The sequence below is a fragment of the Stomoxys calcitrans genome, chromosome 5 (assembly GCF_963082655.1).
Source record: "Stomoxys calcitrans chromosome 5, idStoCalc2.1, whole genome shotgun sequence".
Classification (NCBI taxonomy): Eukaryota; Metazoa; Arthropoda; class Insecta; order Diptera; family Muscidae; genus Stomoxys; species Stomoxys calcitrans.
Window position 1 is genome coordinate 112,168,943 of NC_081556.1, and position 19,526 is coordinate 112,188,468.

The following is a 19,526-nucleotide window of genomic DNA, read 5'->3' on the forward strand; positions in this document are numbered from 1 at the left end:
TGCCAATACTGAACTGCTGCGCAAACAGACAAGATCTTCGTGTGCCAATGTGCTTAGGCGCGAAAAATTTCTTTACGAACAGCGTCTGCGTACTAAGGTTCTTGCTTCTACACGAGGAAGTAAGAGCTTTTGGTCGTTCGTGAAAAGAGTAAAGGGTAGTTCTTCATCTATTCCAACTCTTGTTAAGGACGATCAAACGTTCACTGACCCGGTTGATAAGGCTAACCTGTTGGCTGATATATTTATAGGGAACTCTTCCCTGCCGATTAGCAATCAACCACTCCCCTCAATCGAAAATGTGTCTGGCATCATGCACCAAATATTTTTTCGAACTCGTGGAGTTAAAACGGTTCTTGAAAATCTAGACGTAAATAAATCCCCGGGCCCGGATGGCATATCAACACTTGTCTTACGCAAGTGTTCTTCGACGCTCGATCGTCCATTACGCAACCTTTTCAATCTTGCCTACAGTGCGGGAATCTTCCCGGCGCGTTGGAAGGTTGCGAACGTTCAGCCAATTGCGATATGCTCCGCTCTCTCCAAGGTCATGGAGAGCATGGTTAATCACCATCTTGTGAGGTATTTAGAGTCTAATGGCCTTCTTAGCGACCAACAATATGGGTTCCGCAGAAATCGCTCTTTCGATTTATTTCGAGCTTTCTCAGAGATCGCACTATTCGAGTCATTATAGATGGGTTCTCATCCAATGAGCGCAAATTGACCGCAGGTGTACCCCAGTGCTCTGTTCTTTCTCTGTCATTCGAACTCATTCGACCATAGGCCAAGTCTTCGAGAGATTGAGGACAAGAGGCGGGTTATGGACGATACACTCTGCCAGGATTTGCTGGCCATTCCTGAGTGGGGTCGAATGAATCGAGTAGATTTTAATTCACGGAACACTCAGTGCTGCTTGTTGTCACACAAACGATTCGCTGACCCATTACGATCATCTTTGTCTATCAACGGTGTAGATGTTGAGCAATCAGAAGCTCTTGATGTTCTGGGCATGAATATACAAAGTGCTGTCCGTTGGGCTAAACATGTATTCGAAGTGTCGAAAGAAGCATTCAAGTGTTTAGGCTTCCTTAAACGGTGTAAGAATAACTTCACTTCGTCTGATCTTCTTAACATCTACACCACTTTCATAAGGCCGAAAATGGAGTACAACTCGCATGTATGGGCTGGAGCTTCAAAATCATCTCTGAAGCTACTGGACCGTGTACAGAGGAGAGCGATGGCATTGATTGGGGACAGTGGGGTATCCAACTCTATTGCCTTCCTTCATCATCGTCTCAATGTGGGTTGTTTGGCGCTGTTCTATCGGTACTTTCATGGTGTGTGCCCGTCTAATATTCATCTTCTTATTCCTGATGTAAGGATGTATGTCAGAGATACTAGACATTCCAGGAACTCACACCCGTTTGTAAATAATTGGCCAGCGGACCGCACAATGCATTATCGAGAGAATTCTTATTTCGGCCGTTCGTATGTGGAACCGACTTCCGGCTAATGTTTTTCCCACCCACTTTGACATGCAAAGATTTAAGACAAATGTCAATAAACACTACATACTTTTGCTCCCCTCCAATTCCTAATTTTGTCTCGCCAACGCAATGCACTGCATTCATAGGGGACATCCCCTGCGTGTTGGCTGACAGAAAAAAAATCTTCCTATTTATGGTCTTTGGCGCATAAAAGCCGCATTGAAATTAAGAACAGTAAGTTGGACGCGTCCATTGACCGATCTGAATATGGTCCAAATCGGACCATATTTCGATATAGCTGACATATAAACCGATCTGCCGATTTAGATTATTTAGCACATCAAAGTCTCATATATTACCAGACTAGCTGGCTTGAGCTGACGTGACCTATTGGGTTGCCCAAAAAGTAATTGCGGATTTTTCATATAGTCGGCGTTGACAAATTTTTTCACAGCTTGTGACTCTGTAATTGCATTCTTTCTTCTGTCAGTTATCAGCTGTTACTTTTAGCTTCCTTTAGAAAAAAAGTGTAAAAAAAGTATATTTGATTAAAGTTCATTCTAAGTTTTATTAAAAATGCATTTACTTTCTTTTAAAAAATCCGCAATTACTTTTTGTGCAACCCAATATATGGTCACATCAGGTAAAAAGTCCTGTTTGGGGGTGCTGGTACGGCCTTTCAGATATTTCGCACCAATGTGGACATTATATTGGTGCTCTTCTCCCAAGGAGGCCACCGTAGCTCAGAGGTTAGCATGTCCGCCTACGACGCTGAACGCCTGGGTTCGAATCCTGGCGAGACCATTAGAAAAAAATTTTCAACGGTGGTTTTCCCCACCTAATGCTGGCAACATTTGTGAGGTACTATCCCATGTAAAACTTCTCTCCATAGAGGTGCCACACAGGTCCTTTAGGTTCCTTATCATTGAGCTTAAACTTGAATCGGACTGCATTCATTGATATGTTAGAAGTTTGCCCCTGTTCCTTAGTGGAATGTTCATGGGCAAAATTTGCATTTGCAAAATCTCCCAAATACCTTTCATTGGAGTTTTATATTGCTATGACCGGTAAATATGTCCGGTATGGGGGTGTTTTTGGGGGTGCGGCGGATCCCCATATATCAGATTCATTCTCTGGTTTCACATACCTTTCATTTGAGTCCCATATTGTCATTATTGGTTTATATTCCATTTTGCTGGCTTTGGAGGATACAAATTTCTGTATTTAAGTTTTTATAAACAAACTAAATTTCGCTTTTATCGCCCCATTTCCAAGATCTGGCGGTTTTGAAAATGGGATAAGGAGAGGGTCCGCCCATTAAAGTTTGGATGTTAGATTTACTTTATTCGCTTGGATTTGGTGGTGAATTGGAGTAGCCAAACTTTTTGCCCCGAAAGTGGATATCAGATTCATACTCCACTCCCAAAAACCACATTGGAGGTACATATTGCTATAGTCGGCACATATGTGTGGTTTAGGGGGTGTTGTTGTTGTTGTTGTTGTAGCAGTGTGTTTAACACTGAGGCGGCAGCCCTTGCCTTGAAGAAATCCAGTGGGTGAAACCGGTACGTACAACCGGCTGCCATGGAGTTTATGAGGTAAAGCGTCCCAAAAACACTTGGCCATGAAACAGATACAGATTTGAGTCCCATTTTGCCATAATTCACAAATATGTCCAATTTGAGGGTTATGCAGCCCTGAAACAAGTAAAAGCGTGCTAAGTTCGACCGGGCCGAATCTACCCTCCACCAAAGATCGCATTTGTCGAGCTCTTCCCACGGTATCTCTTTTTAGACAAACAAAGGATAAAAGGAAAGAATTGCTATCTTATTAGACCAATATCAAGTTACGTTTCATTTCGGACCATATTGGAGACCATAGTAGAAGTCATTGTGTAAAATTTCAACCAAATCTTATAGGAGTTGCGCACTTTAGGGGCTGAAGAAGTAAAATAGGGAGATCGGTTTATGGGGGAGCTGTATTAGGCCATAAACTGATTCATGTCATATTCGACACGTATGTTAAAGGTCACGTGAGAAGCCATTGTACAAAATTACAGCCAAATCGGATAATACTTGCGCCCTTTAGAGGATCAAGATGTCAAAACCCCAGATCGGTTTATATGGCAGCTATATCTGGTTATGGACCGATTTGAACCATTCTTAATACAGTTATTGGAAGTCATAACAAAACACGTCATGCAAAATTTCAGCCAAATCAAATGGGAATTGATCCCTGTAGAGGCTCAAGAATTCAAGACCCCAGATCGGTTTATATGCAGCTATATCAGGTTATGGACCGATTCGAACTATTCTTAACACAGTTGTTGAAAGTCATAACAAAACACTTCATGCAAAATTTCAGCGAAATCGGATAACAATTGCGTCCTTTAGTGGCTCAAGAAGTCAAGACCCCAGATCGGTTTATATGGCAGCTATATCAGGTTATGAACCGATTTCAACCGTACTCAGCACAGTTGTTGGAAGTCACGCTAAATTTCAGCCAAATCCGATAAGAATTGTGCCACCTAGCGGCTCAAGAAGTCAAGATCCCCGATCGGTTTATATGGCAGCTATATCAAAACGTCGACCGATATAGCCCAATTGCAATCCCAACCGACGTACACTAATAAGAAGTATTTGTGCAAAATTTCAAGCGGCTAGCTTTACTCCTTCGAAAGTTAGCGAGGAGCACTTTATGTGGTAGCTATATTCAAATCTGAACCGATATGACTCATTTGCAAAACCCAAGAACCTACATCATTAAGAAGTAGCTATTCAAGACTTCAAGCAGATATTTTTATTTGTTCGATCGCTAACGTGACATCTACAGACGGACGGACGAACATGGCTAGATCGGCTTAAAATGTCAAGACGATCAAGAATATATATGTATACTCTATGGGGTCACAGATAAGTATTTCGAGGTGATACAAACGAAGTGACTAGATTTGTATACCCCCCATTCTATGGTAATGGGCATAATAGTCGATCTAAAAAAAATATATACCATATGAGGCCACGGATCAATATTTCAAGGCGTTACAAACAGAATGACTAGATTATGCAGCACAGAGTAAACAATGAAGGGAAACAGACGGACCAGATAGCACTACTCATAGGCAAAGTTCTGTCCAATCAACTACGTCAGGCTTTTCAGGCCAAGCATTAGACACGGTCAGCCATGCCAAACTATTTGAGGATATCGCTAACACGTCCCTCCAGCCAGGCCTGAAAAGCTGTGTCGCGAATTATCTGTGGGTCGCCAGTCAAAATGCAAAGTCCACTAAGGAACAGGGGCAAACTTCTCACATATCAATGAGTGCTGTCCGATTCAAGTTTAAGCTTAATGATAAGGGGCACAATTTTGTGTGATTGGTAATTGTGAGATTGCAAATTGCTACTGGAGGTTTTTTCCCAGTAGAAATGTGCAGGATCGAACAGCAGTTTTATGAAATGCTAAACAGCTGCTTTCAAATAAAAAGCAAGAGAGTGTAAAGGCTGTTCTAACTCTCTCCTCTAAATTTGTACTCGCAAATTTTTATTGGAAAAGTACGCGAACAGACCTAATGTGTCTTCGCGTACTCAAAAATGTGTGGAAATTTGCACAAATTGTTACTGGAAGTCGTTCGCGTACTTTATTTGCCAGTAAAAGAGAGCGGGAGAGTGCGTGAGAGCGAGCAACATTTAGAAAGTTTGGTAATTGAGAGCTTGCAAATTCCTACTGGATGTTTTTTTCCAGCAGAAATTTGCAGCATCGAACAACTGTTTTATGAAAAGCAGCTTGCTAGTTGAAATAAATAGCAAAAGAGAGTAAAGGCTGTTCTTACTCTCCTGCAAATTTGTACTGGAGTAGGCGAACAGAACTATAGTACCACCCACATCCTATTATTTGTCATATTTGTCCTTCCTTAAACAAACCGAACAAAACTAGAGTTTTAAGGGTTCAAGAATTCAATTCGAAGGGTTCTTAGAACTAAACATTTTTATATATAATATGATTTTGATGAAATTTAAAACAGTGCGTTTTGGTACCCCTCTAAACCTTTTTGTTGAATGTCGTCCAGATTGGGCCATATAAGGAATGTGGACCAGATACTCTACACAATATTCTATACAATACTCTATATTGAGAGATCAGCCTGTATGGCAGCTATATCCAAATATAGTCCGATCTGAACGATTGTCAACAAACCGGTGTAGAAGTCTTTCAAAACTCACTGTTTCAAATTTCATCAAAATTGGATAAAAAATGCTCCATTTATGGGCTCAATACTCTTTATCGGGAGATCGGTCGATATGACAGCTATATCCAAATATGTTGCGATCTGAACGATATTCCACAAACAGGTGTAGAAGTCTATCAAAACTCACTGTATCAAATTTCATCAAAATTGGATGAAAAATACTCTTTTTATGGGCTCAATACTCTATATCGGGAGATCGGTTTATATAACAGCTATATCCAAATATGGTCCGATCTGGACAATATTCAACAAAAGGGTTAAGAGGGGTACTGGAACTCGCTGTGCCAAATTTCATTGAATATGGATGAAAAATGCTCCTTTTATAGGCTCATTACACAAAATCGGGAGATCGGTATATATGGCAGCTATATCTAAATATGGTCCGATCTGTGCCACATTTGACAGGAATGGGTAGGGGTCTACCAGAACACACTATGCCAAATTTCATCAAATTCGGGTAATAAATGGATCTTTTATGGCCTCAATGCCATATATCGGGAAATCGGGTGGTCGGTGCAAGGGCAAATAGATCCAAAAATAGTCCGATATGAACCACACTTCACAGAAATGAATAGAGATCTACCGGAACTCACTGTACCAAATTTCATCGAAATCTGATAAAAAAAAATTACCAATTTATTGCCTCAAGACTTTAAGTCTGGAGATCGGTCTATATAGCGGCTATATAAAACTAAAATCGGACTTTATGAAATCAGAAGGTCAGGGTTATATACTCGCTTTACTCATTCGAAAGTTAGCGTGCTTTCGAGACCGACGGATGGACGCACATGTCTAGATCGACTTTAAATGTCATGACGATCAAGAATATATATACTTTATGGGTTCTCAGAGGAATATTTCGAGGAGTTACAAACAGAATGACGAAATTAGTATACGCCCATCCTATGGTGCAGGGTATAACTAGTAAAAAGGTGTTAAGTTCGGCCGTGCCGAACTTTGGCTATCCACCACCTCGGGTATATATGTAATCCACCTTTCGACATAATCCGGTGAAAAATTTATAATTTATGCAACCATAGCAGCTATACCGAAAAATGATCCGATTTGTATCAAATTCGACACGGACATTGAGTGGTTAATAAGTACAAGTCATTGTTCACTTCTGTAGAACAAAATATTGGACTTTTTGGCAGTCATATCCAAATATAGACCGATCTGAACCATATACGACATGGATGTGTCAAATTTCACCGAAATCGGATTATAAATGCGCCTTTTATGGGGCCAAAATCGTAAGTCGCGAGAATGGCCTATATGGCAGTTATATCCAAATCTGGACCGATCTGGGCCAAATTGCAGAAAATTGTCGCAGAGCCTTACGCAAGCCACTGTCCCAAATTTCGGCGAAATTGAACAATACAAACTTTAAAGCAAGAGATCGTTCTATATGGCAGCTATATCCAAATCTGAACCGATCTGGACCAAATTGAAGAAGGATGTCGAAGGGCCTAACACAACTCACTGTCCCAAATTTCAGCGACATCGGAGAACAAATGCCCTTTTATGGGCCCAAAGCCTTAATTCGAGAGATCGGTCTATATGGCAGCTATATCCAAATCTGGACCGATCTGTGCCATATAGCAGAAAGATGTCGAGGGACCTAACATAACTCACTGTCCCAAATTTCGGCGACATCGGACAACAAATGCGCTTTTATAGGCCCAAAACCTTAAATCGAGAGATCGGTCTATATGGCAGCTATATCCAAATCTGGACCGAACTTAGCCAAATTGAAGATGGACGTCGAAGGGCCTAACACAACTCACCGTCCCAAATTTTGGCTTACTCGGACCATAAATGCGCCTTTTATGGGCCCAAGACCTTAAATCGAGAGATCGGCCTATTTGGTAGCTATATCCAAATCTGAACCGATCTGGACCAAATTGAAGGAGGATGTCGAAGGGCCTGACACAACTCACCTAACACAATAAATGCCCCTTTTATGGGTCCAAGACCTTAAATCGAGAGATCGGTCTATATGGCAGTTATATCCAAATCTGGACCGATCGGGGCCTAATTGAAAAAAAATGTCGACTGGCCTAGCACTGTTCCAAATTTCAACAAAACCGGATAACAAATGTGGCTTTTATAGACCTAAGACCCTAAATCGGCGAATCGGCTGTTTATGGACAAAAAAGAATCTGTGCAAAGTTTCAGCTCAATATCTCTATTTTTAAAGACTAGCGGGATTTCAACATACAGACAGACGGACATGGCTAGATCGTTGTTGTTGTAGCCGTGAGTTATACACTGAGGCGGCAGCCCTTGCCGATGAAGAAGTCCATCGGGTCAATCCGGTACGTACAACCGGCTGCCATGGGATAGCTGCTAGATCGTCTTAGATTATTACGCTGATCAAAAATATATATACTTTATAGTGTCGGAAATGGATATTTCGATGTGTTGCAAACGGAATGACAAAATGAATATACCTCCATCCTTCGGTGGCGGGTATAATAAAGCGTTTATATACATTAGACCCTCTATCGGCAGATCGGTCTATAAAGCTGCTATATCCAAATATGGTGGTCCGTCCAAGAACTTAATCAACGTGCATCAAAAAGGCGTATCTGTGCCAAATTTCAAGGTTGTAGAGTTATAACATCGTTAAATCGTCTTAGAATTTTACGACGATCCGATATATATATATATATATATATATATATATATATATATATATATATATATATATATATATATATATATATATATATATATATATATATATATATATATATATATATATATATATATATATATATATATATATATATATATATATATATATATATATATATCAAAAGTATATATCAAATATACTTTTTTACACTTTTTTTCTAAAGCAAGCTAAAAGTAACAGCTGATAACTGACAGAAGAAAGAATGCAATTACAGAGTCACAAGCTGTGAAAAAATTTGTCAACGCCGACTATATGAAAAATCCTTAATTACTTTTTGGGCAACCCAATAGTATGGTGGTGAATATACCCCCTATCCTATGGTGGTGCAAGGCGGATTTAGTATGGCGGATCTCGCATAATTTCTGCTTGTTTACGCACACTTTTACACACACGCACACAAGTTTCTTTGTTTGTGTTGGTAAAACGTCGATCAGCTTGATGGCAAGATGACGGATTGCACAATGTGATTGATTGTTGTTGTACAAATGAGACCACCTTTAATTGTTTTTGCCATGATGGCGGTGTTTAAAAAAACGCAATTTACTTCTCCTCATCACATTCCAACATAGGCGGCACGGCGTCACAAAGACTTTGTCGGCAATGGTCTTTGCGTCAACGCACATTGGCATTTGTACTAAAAAGTTGAACATTGAACAGCTGATTTTGTTTATTATTTACGTACTAAAAGGAAGAAAAACTATTGCCAAAAAAAATTGAATTCATGGTCGAAGACGAAAGACCTGTGGTGCCTCGCTCTTGAAAACGGAAAAAACAACAAAAGAAACATCTACTACGGCCATAGCCCGCGTATTTATGTAATATGTCAGTGGAAAATAGTTGACGACATCCCAATAAAAAAATTACATTAATTTGCAAATTGAGTTCTGGAAATTTTATTATCAACTACCAACTTACATAAGGTAGTGGATAAGAGTTTGCAAGGGTGAAAAAGGGTGGTGACCCCAAAAAAAAACAAATAAAAATGTTATCATCCAAAGTTTGGATAAGTTTGGTGGACGCACAACAGCAGGTTCTGTTGCTGTCGACAGCATTATCCACACAAAAATTATCGAGACGTTACTTGACACCCATGCAGGCTTACGAGCAGAGGCTTCAATCGAAAGAACTCTTGCCCGATAAGGATCAAAAGCAGACCACCCAAGAATTAGAGGATTTGTACAATACCCTAAAAACCTATCAACCTAAACCAGTGAGGGTAGAAGCTCCCGGCGGAGGGGGATTTTTCGGAAGATTCATGAAGAAGGAACAAGCGGCTCCCAAGATTGAACTACTCAATGAAACGGCTCCCAAGGGCATGTACATCTATGGCAGTGTGGGCGGAGGTAAAACCACGCTCATGGATATGTTCTACAATTGCTGTGTGGATGTAAGTTGTTGGAATTCACTAATAATTTTGCAAGATAATGGAATGTTTTCGATTTCATGTAGATACCCAAGAAACAGCGAGTTCACTTCAACTCTTTCATGTCCAATGTGCACACCCTCATTCACAAAGTAAAACAGGAACGTGGACCTCAGGATCGTGCTTTTAACTCGGAAAAACCTTTACCCTTCGATCCTACGCTGCCCGTTGCGGAAATGATTGCAGCCGATTCATGGCTAATATGTTTCGATGAGTTTCAGGTCACCGACATTGCGGACGCCATGATACTAAAAAGTCTGTTTACCCATCTCTTTAATGAGGGCATAGTGTGCGTGGCAACAAGTAATCGCCACCCCAATGATTTGTACAAAAACGGCTTGCAACGCAGTAATTTTATTCCCTTCATTGGAGTTCTATTGAATCGTTGCAATGTCTCCGCCATGGATAGTGGAGTGGATTATAGGCGCATAGCCCAGTCGGGGGATACAAATTATTTTGTGTAAGGGATTTTGTCAAATTGGTTTAATTTTGTTAACCATTTTTTTTTAATTTTAGAATTTCACAAACCGATGCCAAGGCACAAATGGAGCGTATGTTTAAGATTTTATGCTCGCAGGAAAATGACATCATTCGTCCAAGGACCATAACACATTTTGGACGTGATTTAACATTTCAGAGAACATGTGGTCAAGTTTTGGATAGCAATTTTGAGGAGCTTTGTAATAGGGTACATTTTTGAACCATTTCTCTTTATAAAAAAAATATGTAATCAGAGATTCTATTCGATTTCAGCCCCTGGGTGGCAGTGATTATATACAAATTGGTCAGTTTTTCCACACGGTGCTCATACACAATGTGCCTCAGTTAACGTTGCTCTTGAAATCCCAAATGAGACGTTTCATTACCTTAATCGACACTTTGTATGATAATCGGGTGAGAGTTGTCATTTCGGCCGATGTACCTTTGGATCAGTTGTTTTGTTTTAGCGATAAACCCAAAGATTTTGCTGATGATCAACGCATGCTTATGGATGATTTAAAACTTACTGCGGTAAATATAAGTGGAACTGAAATTAAAAGAAAAACATACATATAATAAGATTCTTGTGCTAATTGTTTTATTTCAGAGTGATACCTCGGCCAGTGTGTTCACGGGCGAGGAGGAAATGTTTGCCTTTGATCGCACTATTTCACGTCTATACGAAATGCAAAAGAAAGAATATTGGGAGCAATGGGCTAAACATCGTTAGAATTTTCAACTGGTGATTTATCAACATCCTAATTCGCTGAATTTGCAAAAGTACTTATAATAGTTCAACATTTTTTTTTTTTATTTATATATGAGTTTTAATACCAACCAATTAATCGTTTATGAACGTACAAAAGTGTCGCATTCTTAACTTGCTAATCTTTCCCTTATCGAAAGCAGGCAACTATTTTAAGTAATGGATGGCATTCTTGCATGCATTAAAATATGACGGATGGCATGCATGCATGCCATTATCCTGAGTATTCACATTATGTTCCATTGTAAAACATAGGTAAATTTATTTTCGAAAATAATTAGCTGCAATTTTGTTTGTTTACAAAATAGGAAAATATTACAACGAAAAATACGAATGCAATGCGAATTATTTTTTTGACCTCAAAAGGCTTAGTGTTGTAAAGATATGAATAAAGAAAATGTGTAATAAAATAAACAAAATAACAGCCTTGGTATTTGGATGTATTAGAGAAGTACAAGACAGATATTACCGCCTTACAGGAAGTGCGATGAACTGGGAATGGCGTCACTACAACACCAAACGGTGACGAACTATACTATAGCTGCCATAACACTAGGCATGGATTTGGCTGAGGATATGTGGTTAGACGGAGACTGAAACACCTTGTCTCCAGCTTTACTCTGGTAGATGAGAGGCTAGCCACAATCCGCATAAAAGCCAATTTCTTAAACATATGCCTTATTTGTGCCCATGCCCCGGCGGAAGACAAAGACGAGCAAAGCAAGCATATATTTTCTACGAGCGCCTAGAGAGAGAATATGACCACTGCCCCGCCCATGATATTAAAATCGTTCTAGGAGATTTTAATGCTCAGATAGGGAAGGAACAAGTTCAGCCTACACGAGATAACGTTCAGCAATGGGTTGAGGCTGATAGATTTAACATAAAAGAATTCACAAAGCCACATGGCTGTCACCCGATCAAAACACGAGGAACCGAATTGATCACGTTGTGATCGATGGAAGGCATTTATGCAGCGTGTTAAATGTACGATCGACCCGTGGAGCAAATATAGATTCGGATCATTACCTTGTTGCAGCAAAGGTTCGTACCCGTTTGAACATGGCGAGGTAAGTACGATCTGACTCTGCACGGAAGCAGGACATTGAAAAGCTGCAAATACAACAAATGGCAGCGGTAAACTCCGCTCGACTGAACCAACTGCTTGATGAAAGCACTCCTTGTTCCGGTGATATAATGGCGCAGTTGCAAACTATTGGCAAATGCAAATTGCAAATTTTGCCCATGAACATTCCACTAAGGAACAGGGGCAAACTTCTCATATATCAATGAGTGCAGTCCGATTCAAGTTTTAAGCTCAATGATGAGGGGCCTCCTTTTTAAAGCCGAGTCCGAACGGCGTGCCGCAGTGCCACACCTCTTTGGAGAAAAGTTTTACATGGCATTGTACCTCACAAATGTTGCCAGCATTAGGAGGGGAAAACCACCTCTAAAAATTTTTTCTGATGGTCTCGCCAGGATTCGAACCCAGGCGTTTAGCGTCATAGGCGGACATGCTAACCTCTGCGCTACGGTGGCCTCCGTAGCGCAGAGGTGGCATGCTACGGTGGCAAACTATTGCCCACTCAATGGAAAATCCGTACTTGGGTACCGTTAGCCTCCCCCAAGAAACCCATTGTACTACCAAGAGTGTCGAGATGCTACTGAAGCCAAGAATGCGGCATATAGAGCAACCCTGCAATCAGTATCAACGCGCGAAATGAAGGAGAGGTATCGGGAGAAAAGGAGCGAACAGAAACGTCTATTCCGCAGAAAGAAATTGGAAATGGAAAGACGTGAGTGTGAGCGAATTGAGATGTACAGGAGTCAGAATGAAGTCCGGGAATTCAACCAAAGAATTAAACATCAAACCGATGGCTTTGGTGCAGGCACATCCTACTGCAGAGACAAAGAAGGAAATCTGGTAACTGACACAGATCACATGCTGAGGGTATAAAAAGAACATCTTATCCAGCTGCTAGTGTCCGACTTTGGCGGCGAAGAGGATACCGCAGATACTAATCAATGATGATGGTATAGAATGTTTACCTCACAGTCAGAATGACGTCCAATTAGCAGTGACCCGACTAAAGAACAACAAGGCAGCAGGAGCCGACGGGTTACCCACTAAACTATTTAAGACCGGAGGCGACACGCTGATAAGGCGTACGCATCAGCTTTTTTGCGCAATCTGATTAAAGAACGCATACCCGATGATTGGAACCTCAGCATACTATGTCCCGTACAGCTGCCTTAAAGATATTGTAATGTCCAACAGTACAAGACGGAATGTGCCAACTACAGAGGAATAAGTCTCCCTCCTATCGCATACAAGATACTCTCGAGCGTACTGTGTGAAAGATTAAAACCTAAAGTCAATGAGATAATTGGGCCCTATCAATGCGGCTTTAGACCTGGTAAATCCACAACAGACCAGATATTCACACTGCGCCAAATCCTGGAAAAGACTCGGGAAGGACATCTCTTTGTTGACTACAAAGCCGCTTTCGATACTCCTTTACGTTCAAAGGTATTTCAAACCATATCTGAGTTTGGTATCCCTGCAAAGTTAATAAGACTCTGCAGGATGACACACATTGCACAGTTTTTACATATAGAATTTTAACTGATGACATTTTTCGGTAACATTTTCTATTAAAATTAAATTTTTTAGATATTTTACAAGTCAAATTGTGTTCTCTAAAATTAAATTTCTTTTAAATTGTCTTTTAAACTAAAATTTCTATAAAAATCACCAAAAAATTCCAATTTTAAAATTGTTATCCTCTCATATTGCCGTTCTATTACAAACCGTATTACCGACGTCGGTAATTTAACGCAATTTCTGGATATTGACTAATTGACATGCCTGCATTTGACGGCCGTTATACGTTGCGCGTCGTAATTTAAATCGCAGACTAAATTTGATAAGATCATACACACACGTTCATATCAAACACACATACGAATATACCATATGTCGGTTTATTAATTTTAATGACAGTGATTTTAATTAGAGAATAAATTATTGTTCACACCATTACCCGAAAAGTTCTGTTCACCAAAATGAAAGTAAATAAAATCCTACCTTTCGGTAAGAATAAAATTTCGTTAAAATCGGCGCGAACAAAATGTATGGGCGTAAACTTCTTTACTTACAGACAGCGAGCTGTTGGACATTACAATATCTTTAAGGCAGCTGGAAGAAATATCCAAGGAAATATCATTGCGTGGCCAAGTTAATGGATTAAATGAAGTTGTTTGGGCTCTTAAGGCTCTGACACTGACTGATCTTACCACTTTGGCCGGTGACGATACGGAAGCAAATGTGAGACGACTCTGCCATAGGGCAGCTTATCCATTCCCATTGCATTTGTTAGACTCTGCCATAGACCCTAATTTGCATAAGCAAATCCATACGGGCGCCGTATGTGTCTATCCAGCACGAGTGGCTGATGCAAGAAACTGCTTTGAGCAATTAAAATGTTTTGAGGATGTCCCAATAGCTGCAGTTGCCACTGGTTTTCCAACGGGTCAATATGGATTGAAAACTCGCTTGGAGGAGATAACCTATGCAATTGAATCAGGTGCCAGGGAAATTGACATTGTGATAAACCGTCAATTAGCATTGACGGAACAATGGAAAAAGTTGTATGATGAAGTTTGCGAAATGAGGAATACATGTGGCGACAGGGCTCACTTAAAAACAATTTTAGCAATTGGTGAATTGGGTTCAATGGAGAATGTAAGTGTCTATTGTTAAGAAAATATTTTTACTGTCCGTTTTATTTTTTCAAAAATCATGCAAAATTTGTTTTTCCCATTGAATGCTTAAATTTTAAAGAGATTTGCATGATAAGTACCTTTATCAGATCAACGGTATCGCCGTAAATATGAGTACATACATAGCACATATTTTTAAAATTTTGGGAGTATCATATGCAAACACAGATAAGAAAACAGCCCATGGCAGCCGGTAGTACGTACCGGATTAACCCGGTAGAGTCCTTCATCGGCGAGGTCTGCCGCCTCAGAGTACGTGTTCGCCCTTTTTTCGCCTTCGGATAGGCCTATCCCGGAGTCTCTTCTCCGTACGCTTCTGGTCCGTGTCGAGATTGAAGAGAATCCCGGAACCTGTTGTTGTTCGGTTTGCCAGAACTGCCTCCATCACCAGTCGTTGTCGGTGAGATATAACCGGTACATGGAGTCGGTGCATTTTCCATCTTGCTCTGGCCTTACGTCACTACGGGAGTATGGTCGCACTGAATATGTTGCAAGGTGGTAAGCGAACATAGACAGTTGTGGGTCACAAACGGTATAGCTGTGAACACCACAGAGGCTGAAACATTAAGGTCTGATCTGTGTGGTGTTCATAGCTGTCACGAAAAGCTTAGCTAACATTAATTCCGAAACGGTGGCACATACGATGAATAGCTACCGTGTGACTGCAGTCGTTCGAAATCGACCGCTACCCATTGCATTTGAAGATGTTAGCCTCCCTCGCCACACGAGAGTTAAATGAAAATTTGGCCATGAACATTCCATTGAGGAAGAGTGGCAAACTTCTCACATATCAATGAGTCCTGTCCGATTTAAATTTAAGCTCTATGATAAGGGGCCTCCTCTTTATAGCCGAGTCCAAACGGCATGCGGCAGTGCGACATCTCTTTTGGAAAAAGTTTTTACATGGCATAGTACCTCACAAATGTCTCCAGCAATAGGAGGGAATAATCCCCGCTGAAATTTTTTCTGATGTTTTCGCCAGGATTCAAACCCAGGCATTCAGCGTTAAATGCAAATTTGGCCATGAACATTCCATTGAGGTACAGTGACAAACTTCTCACATATCAATAAGTCCTGTCCTATTCAAATTTAAGCGCAATGATAAGGGGCTTCCTTTTTATTTATTTATTTATGGCGGGATCCGCGAAAACCAAGCCAGGAGAACCACCCTTACCTGATTCAGAGAGCAGCATCTAGCCGATGAAGACTACTATGCATTTGTTTAATCCAATACAATGGCATTTCGGTTTTCACAGAAAAATTCGCCAAAAATGTAGGTGGTTAGGGAAGAACGCAACTTGCAACGTCGGTTGCCAGCTGCTATACTCGGAGACCCAAGGTCCGATAGAAGAAAAAATAAAACCCATACACTGGACAAACAAGTAAGCTACCAGGCCTTGTCCGCCTGGCAGATAGCCAACTCAGATCTATACAGAACTCCAGAATGATGAGCACAGCACGGAAAGACTTGTTCACCCATAATATTGTTGTTGTTTTTCTAGCAGTGTATTGTACACTTGCCGACGAAAATCTTCCGGTACGTACAACAGCCATGGGATTGACCCATAATGTCTTCTCCTTCGTATCTCAGGGCCTTAGCCACCCAGGAACCCACCCATCCCACACCTTATTCGTTCGGTCATCGTGAAAAGTGTCCATCTTACCAAAAATCTCACATAGGATATTTCACAAAGCCCTTAGCACGATCTGCGCCTAACAGCGATCCATTCCTGATAGCCTCGTTCCCTGCCCACCTAGACGGCCAGGACCCAGCAGGCCTGACAGCTTTTTCCCATTCTTACAAAAAGCTTCTTACATCTTCTAGCCATATTGTTCCTCACTTGGTCTGACGCCAGAGACTTTAATAACGCCTGACCGTTTGTTCGGCATAGCGATAACCTCCGCCTGAAAAATTCTTCACCTATCCAAAAGTATACCCATGTATATCCCGGCACGGGATAACTATGAGCAACACACCCGGCACGGGATAGCTGTAAGCACCACACAGGCTGGAACATTGAAGTCCGATCTATGTGGTATTCATTGCTGTCAAGAGAAGCTTAGCTGCAAGCTACCGTGCGCGTCCACAGGTTGGGGATAGTGGAGGCTTAGCTGCAAGCTACGGGGCGCGTCCACAGGTTGTGGATAGTGGAGGCCAGATGGCACCGGCTTTTACATACTGAGTGCCTGTGATGTAAGGCCTGTATGAAAAGGCGAGTTATTGGCGCCTTTAAATAACCAAAGGCCACCTTGTTCCCGCGGCGATTGGTCCTTTGGACCAGAACGAGCTTGCTCACACAGGAACTTGACGAGGATCGCCAACTCCACATGAAAATGTGTCGACGACAACAACAACATGAGCAACAGGTTGCAACTCTAGAGTTCCTATTTGTCTGGTATAAGAAGGACGCATCCGATGCAATAGGATTTGAATCTCATCTGTAAAATTTAATTCAATTATTCTGAAACTAATTTTCGCAAATTCATTCTTAAAAATTGAATTCACAAAATTGCATGACACATTTTATTTGGTTTGAATGTTAGATTAAGCCAAATTTTTATTTTTTATTTGCTTTTTTATTTTGTTTTTGATTATAGGTCTACAAGGCGTCAATGGTTTGCATGATGGCTGGTGCAGATTTCATCAAGACTTCGACCGGCAAGGAATCTGTAAATGCAACCATACCTGTTGGTTTAGTTATGATATGGGCAATTCAAGAGTTCCTTAGAAAGACAGGGCAAGTAGTTGGACTCAAACCGGCTGGGGGTGTACGTACTGTACGAGAGGCCATTACATGGATGACTTTGGTGAAAGAAACTTTGGGTATGAAATGGTTACAACCAGCACTCTTTCGTTTTGGTGCTTCTGGTCTATTGGATGATATTGAGAAGGTGGTGCGCAAAGGCCTAACAGGCGAGGAAGTAAAGGGAGGAGCAGTAGCAGCATATTGAAAATACCTTGACTGACCCACAGACAAAGGGAACTACCTCAGCAGATGAAGCAAAAAGCCATACCTTTGAATTACATTTGTTTTGATGATTAATTGTAAATAAAATAGTTTTCTTCTACTAAATATACCTATATTTATATTTATAGTAAAAAAGAACTACATACTTATATATTTGGAGGCAATACACACAATAATACATTTCTATAAATTACAAGTATTGACTTAAATTGTTTCTAAAGCAAGTCTACTACAATCTCCTTGATGAAGCTTTAAATGTTCGTATCAATGGAATTTGAAATGTGGCGGCGGCTATTAGATCTTCTTCACCCTGATTTAGATAATCATCGTGATCAACTGCTGTTTCGACGTCATGGGGTTTTTCCAATTTATTATTTCTTTCCGGCACTTTCATATCCACCGCGAAAAAGGAATCATCAAAATTAATACGATTGCGTTCATCGTTTAGTAAATATTGATCCTTGGGTATATTCACGGATTTATGACTGTTGGGCGAGGTCAATTGTTTCTCATAATTATTGTACCATTTAATGTTGATAAGTTTGTTGTCAGCATTGAATTTCTTGGGAGATTTTCGGGGCTTGACATCATAGAAATTATCAGCAACAGCGCCATCTTTTGGCTTAGGGGGAGGAGTAAATTTTTCCATGTGACGATTTTTATCATCCAGCTTCTGGGTGTGATCATCCGTGCTTTCATCATATTCGAATAAGGGTAAATAGAAATTGTACGGCTGATTTGGTGGCTGCAAAAATTGCAAGGGTACTGCCACTTGTTGACTTTCCGCTGATGGTAAATCCTCTGTGTAGTGTGCAGCACCGAGATGGGGTTTGAAAATTTCACCTGCTTTCCTCAAAAGAGCCTCTAAACGTTCAATGGTTATAATTTGAGACTGCAATTCCTCATGATTGACCAAGTCAGAACTTTTGCCGCGCTCAGAAGCCGCCACAGGCGGAGAACCCTCTAGTATAGCCACATAGGCAATAAGAAACACCTTAAATGTAGATATACGTTAGGAAAAATGTATTTTAAAACAGTGGTAGCCTTTTTTTTTTTTTTGCTTTCTTTTTCTTGCTTAACACACACTCACTATAAGCACTCTGGATAACATTCTTAGCGTTTGGCACTACAATTTATAATTTTCTGCTCAATCACTTGGTGTTTTATGTAATCCACTCCACTTGCACACCTGGTCGGTCACTGCTAAAATAGATCTTGATGTAATCCACAGTCACATTTATATCAAAACCACTCTGCCTCTGGTTGTTGATCGCTCGAACGGAAGCTCGGAAGTCTCTGTCAACTGCAGAGGCGCATACTACCCAGCACCATCACTCTACCATCATCATCGTCGTCTTGGGGCATTGGGAAAACTACTGCTCATTGTGTTGTGAGCTGAAGCATCAAGTTGAGAAAACCAAACTTGTTTATTTGCAAAAATTAACCAGTTTTCAATTTCTTTCAGAGATTTTTCCATATTTTATGAGAAAAAAAGAGAAAGATGTAATAATAACAACGGCAGCAGCAACAACAACAACAATAGCAACCATACTTTCAATGTTAGACAAAAGTTTCCTTAATGTTGCGTAGAAGCACAGAGACATACATATATGCCTGTACAGGCAGCAAATCTCAATAATAATCATGTTAATGTAACAACAAAACTTGCAACCG

General features: G+C 40.6%; 3 protein-coding genes across 3 annotated transcripts; 2 read left to right on the plus strand and 1 right to left on the minus strand.

Annotated features, from left to right (window-relative positions):
• Positions 1 to 9,100: 9,100 nt before the first annotated feature.
• Positions 9,101 to 11,524, plus strand: LOC106086351 (putative ATPase N2B). Its single transcript, XM_013250988.2, has 5 exons — positions 9,101 to 9,818; positions 9,881 to 10,314; positions 10,371 to 10,542; positions 10,608 to 10,865; positions 10,942 to 11,524. Exons 1-5 carry the CDS (start codon positions 9,414 to 9,416, stop codon positions 11,062 to 11,064), a joined length of 1,392 nt encoding a protein of 463 aa, XP_013106442.2. The 5' UTR covers positions 9,101 to 9,413; the 3' UTR covers positions 11,065 to 11,524.
• Positions 11,525 to 13,817: 2,293 nt separating this feature from the next.
• On the plus strand, positions 13,818 to 17,957 carry LOC106086365 (deoxyribose-phosphate aldolase). Its single transcript, XM_013251004.2, has 3 exons — positions 13,818 to 14,194; positions 14,262 to 14,845; positions 17,482 to 17,957. Exons 1-3 carry the CDS (start codon positions 14,167 to 14,169, stop codon positions 17,833 to 17,835), a joined length of 966 nt encoding a protein of 321 aa, XP_013106458.2. The 5' UTR covers positions 13,818 to 14,166; the 3' UTR covers positions 17,836 to 17,957.
• LOC106086366 (uncharacterized) lies at positions 17,577 to 19,339 on the minus strand. Its single transcript, XM_013251005.2, has 2 exons — positions 18,943 to 19,339; positions 17,577 to 18,846 (listed from the first exon to the last, which is right to left on the minus strand). Exons 1-2 carry the CDS (start codon positions 18,961 to 18,963, stop codon positions 18,082 to 18,084), a joined length of 786 nt encoding a protein of 261 aa, XP_013106459.2. The 5' UTR covers positions 18,964 to 19,339; the 3' UTR covers positions 17,577 to 18,081.
• Between the last annotated feature and the right edge of the window lie 187 nt (positions 19,340 to 19,526).

Bases quoted from the DNA above. Each gene is read 5' to 3' on its own strand.
- LOC106086351 (XM_013250988.2), top strand. From the start codon at position 9,414: ATGTTATCATCCAAAGTTTGGATAAGTTTGGTGGACGCACAACAGCAG. The intron at 10,315-10,370 runs GTAAGGGATTTT...TTTTAATTTTAG, and splicing joins GGGGATACAAATTATTTTGT to AATTTCACAAACCGATGCCA. The intron at 10,543-10,607 runs GTACATTTTTGA...ATTCGATTTCAG, and splicing joins TTGAGGAGCTTTGTAATAGG to CCCCTGGGTGGCAGTGATTA.
- LOC106086365 (XM_013251004.2), top strand. From the start codon at position 14,167: ATGAAAGTAAATAAAATCCTACCTTTCG. The intron at 14,195-14,261 runs GTAAGAATAAAA...CTTTACTTACAG, and splicing joins AAATAAAATCCTACCTTTCG to ACAGCGAGCTGTTGGACATT. The intron at 14,846-17,481 runs GTAAGTGTCTAT...TTTTGATTATAG, and splicing joins AATTGGGTTCAATGGAGAAT to GTCTACAAGGCGTCAATGGT.
- LOC106086366 (XM_013251005.2), bottom strand. From the start codon at position 18,963: ATGTTATCCAGAGTGCTTATA. The intron at 18,847-18,942 runs GTGAGTGTGTGT...TCTACATTTAAG, and splicing joins TGTTATCCAGAGTGCTTATA to GTGTTTCTTATTGCCTATGT.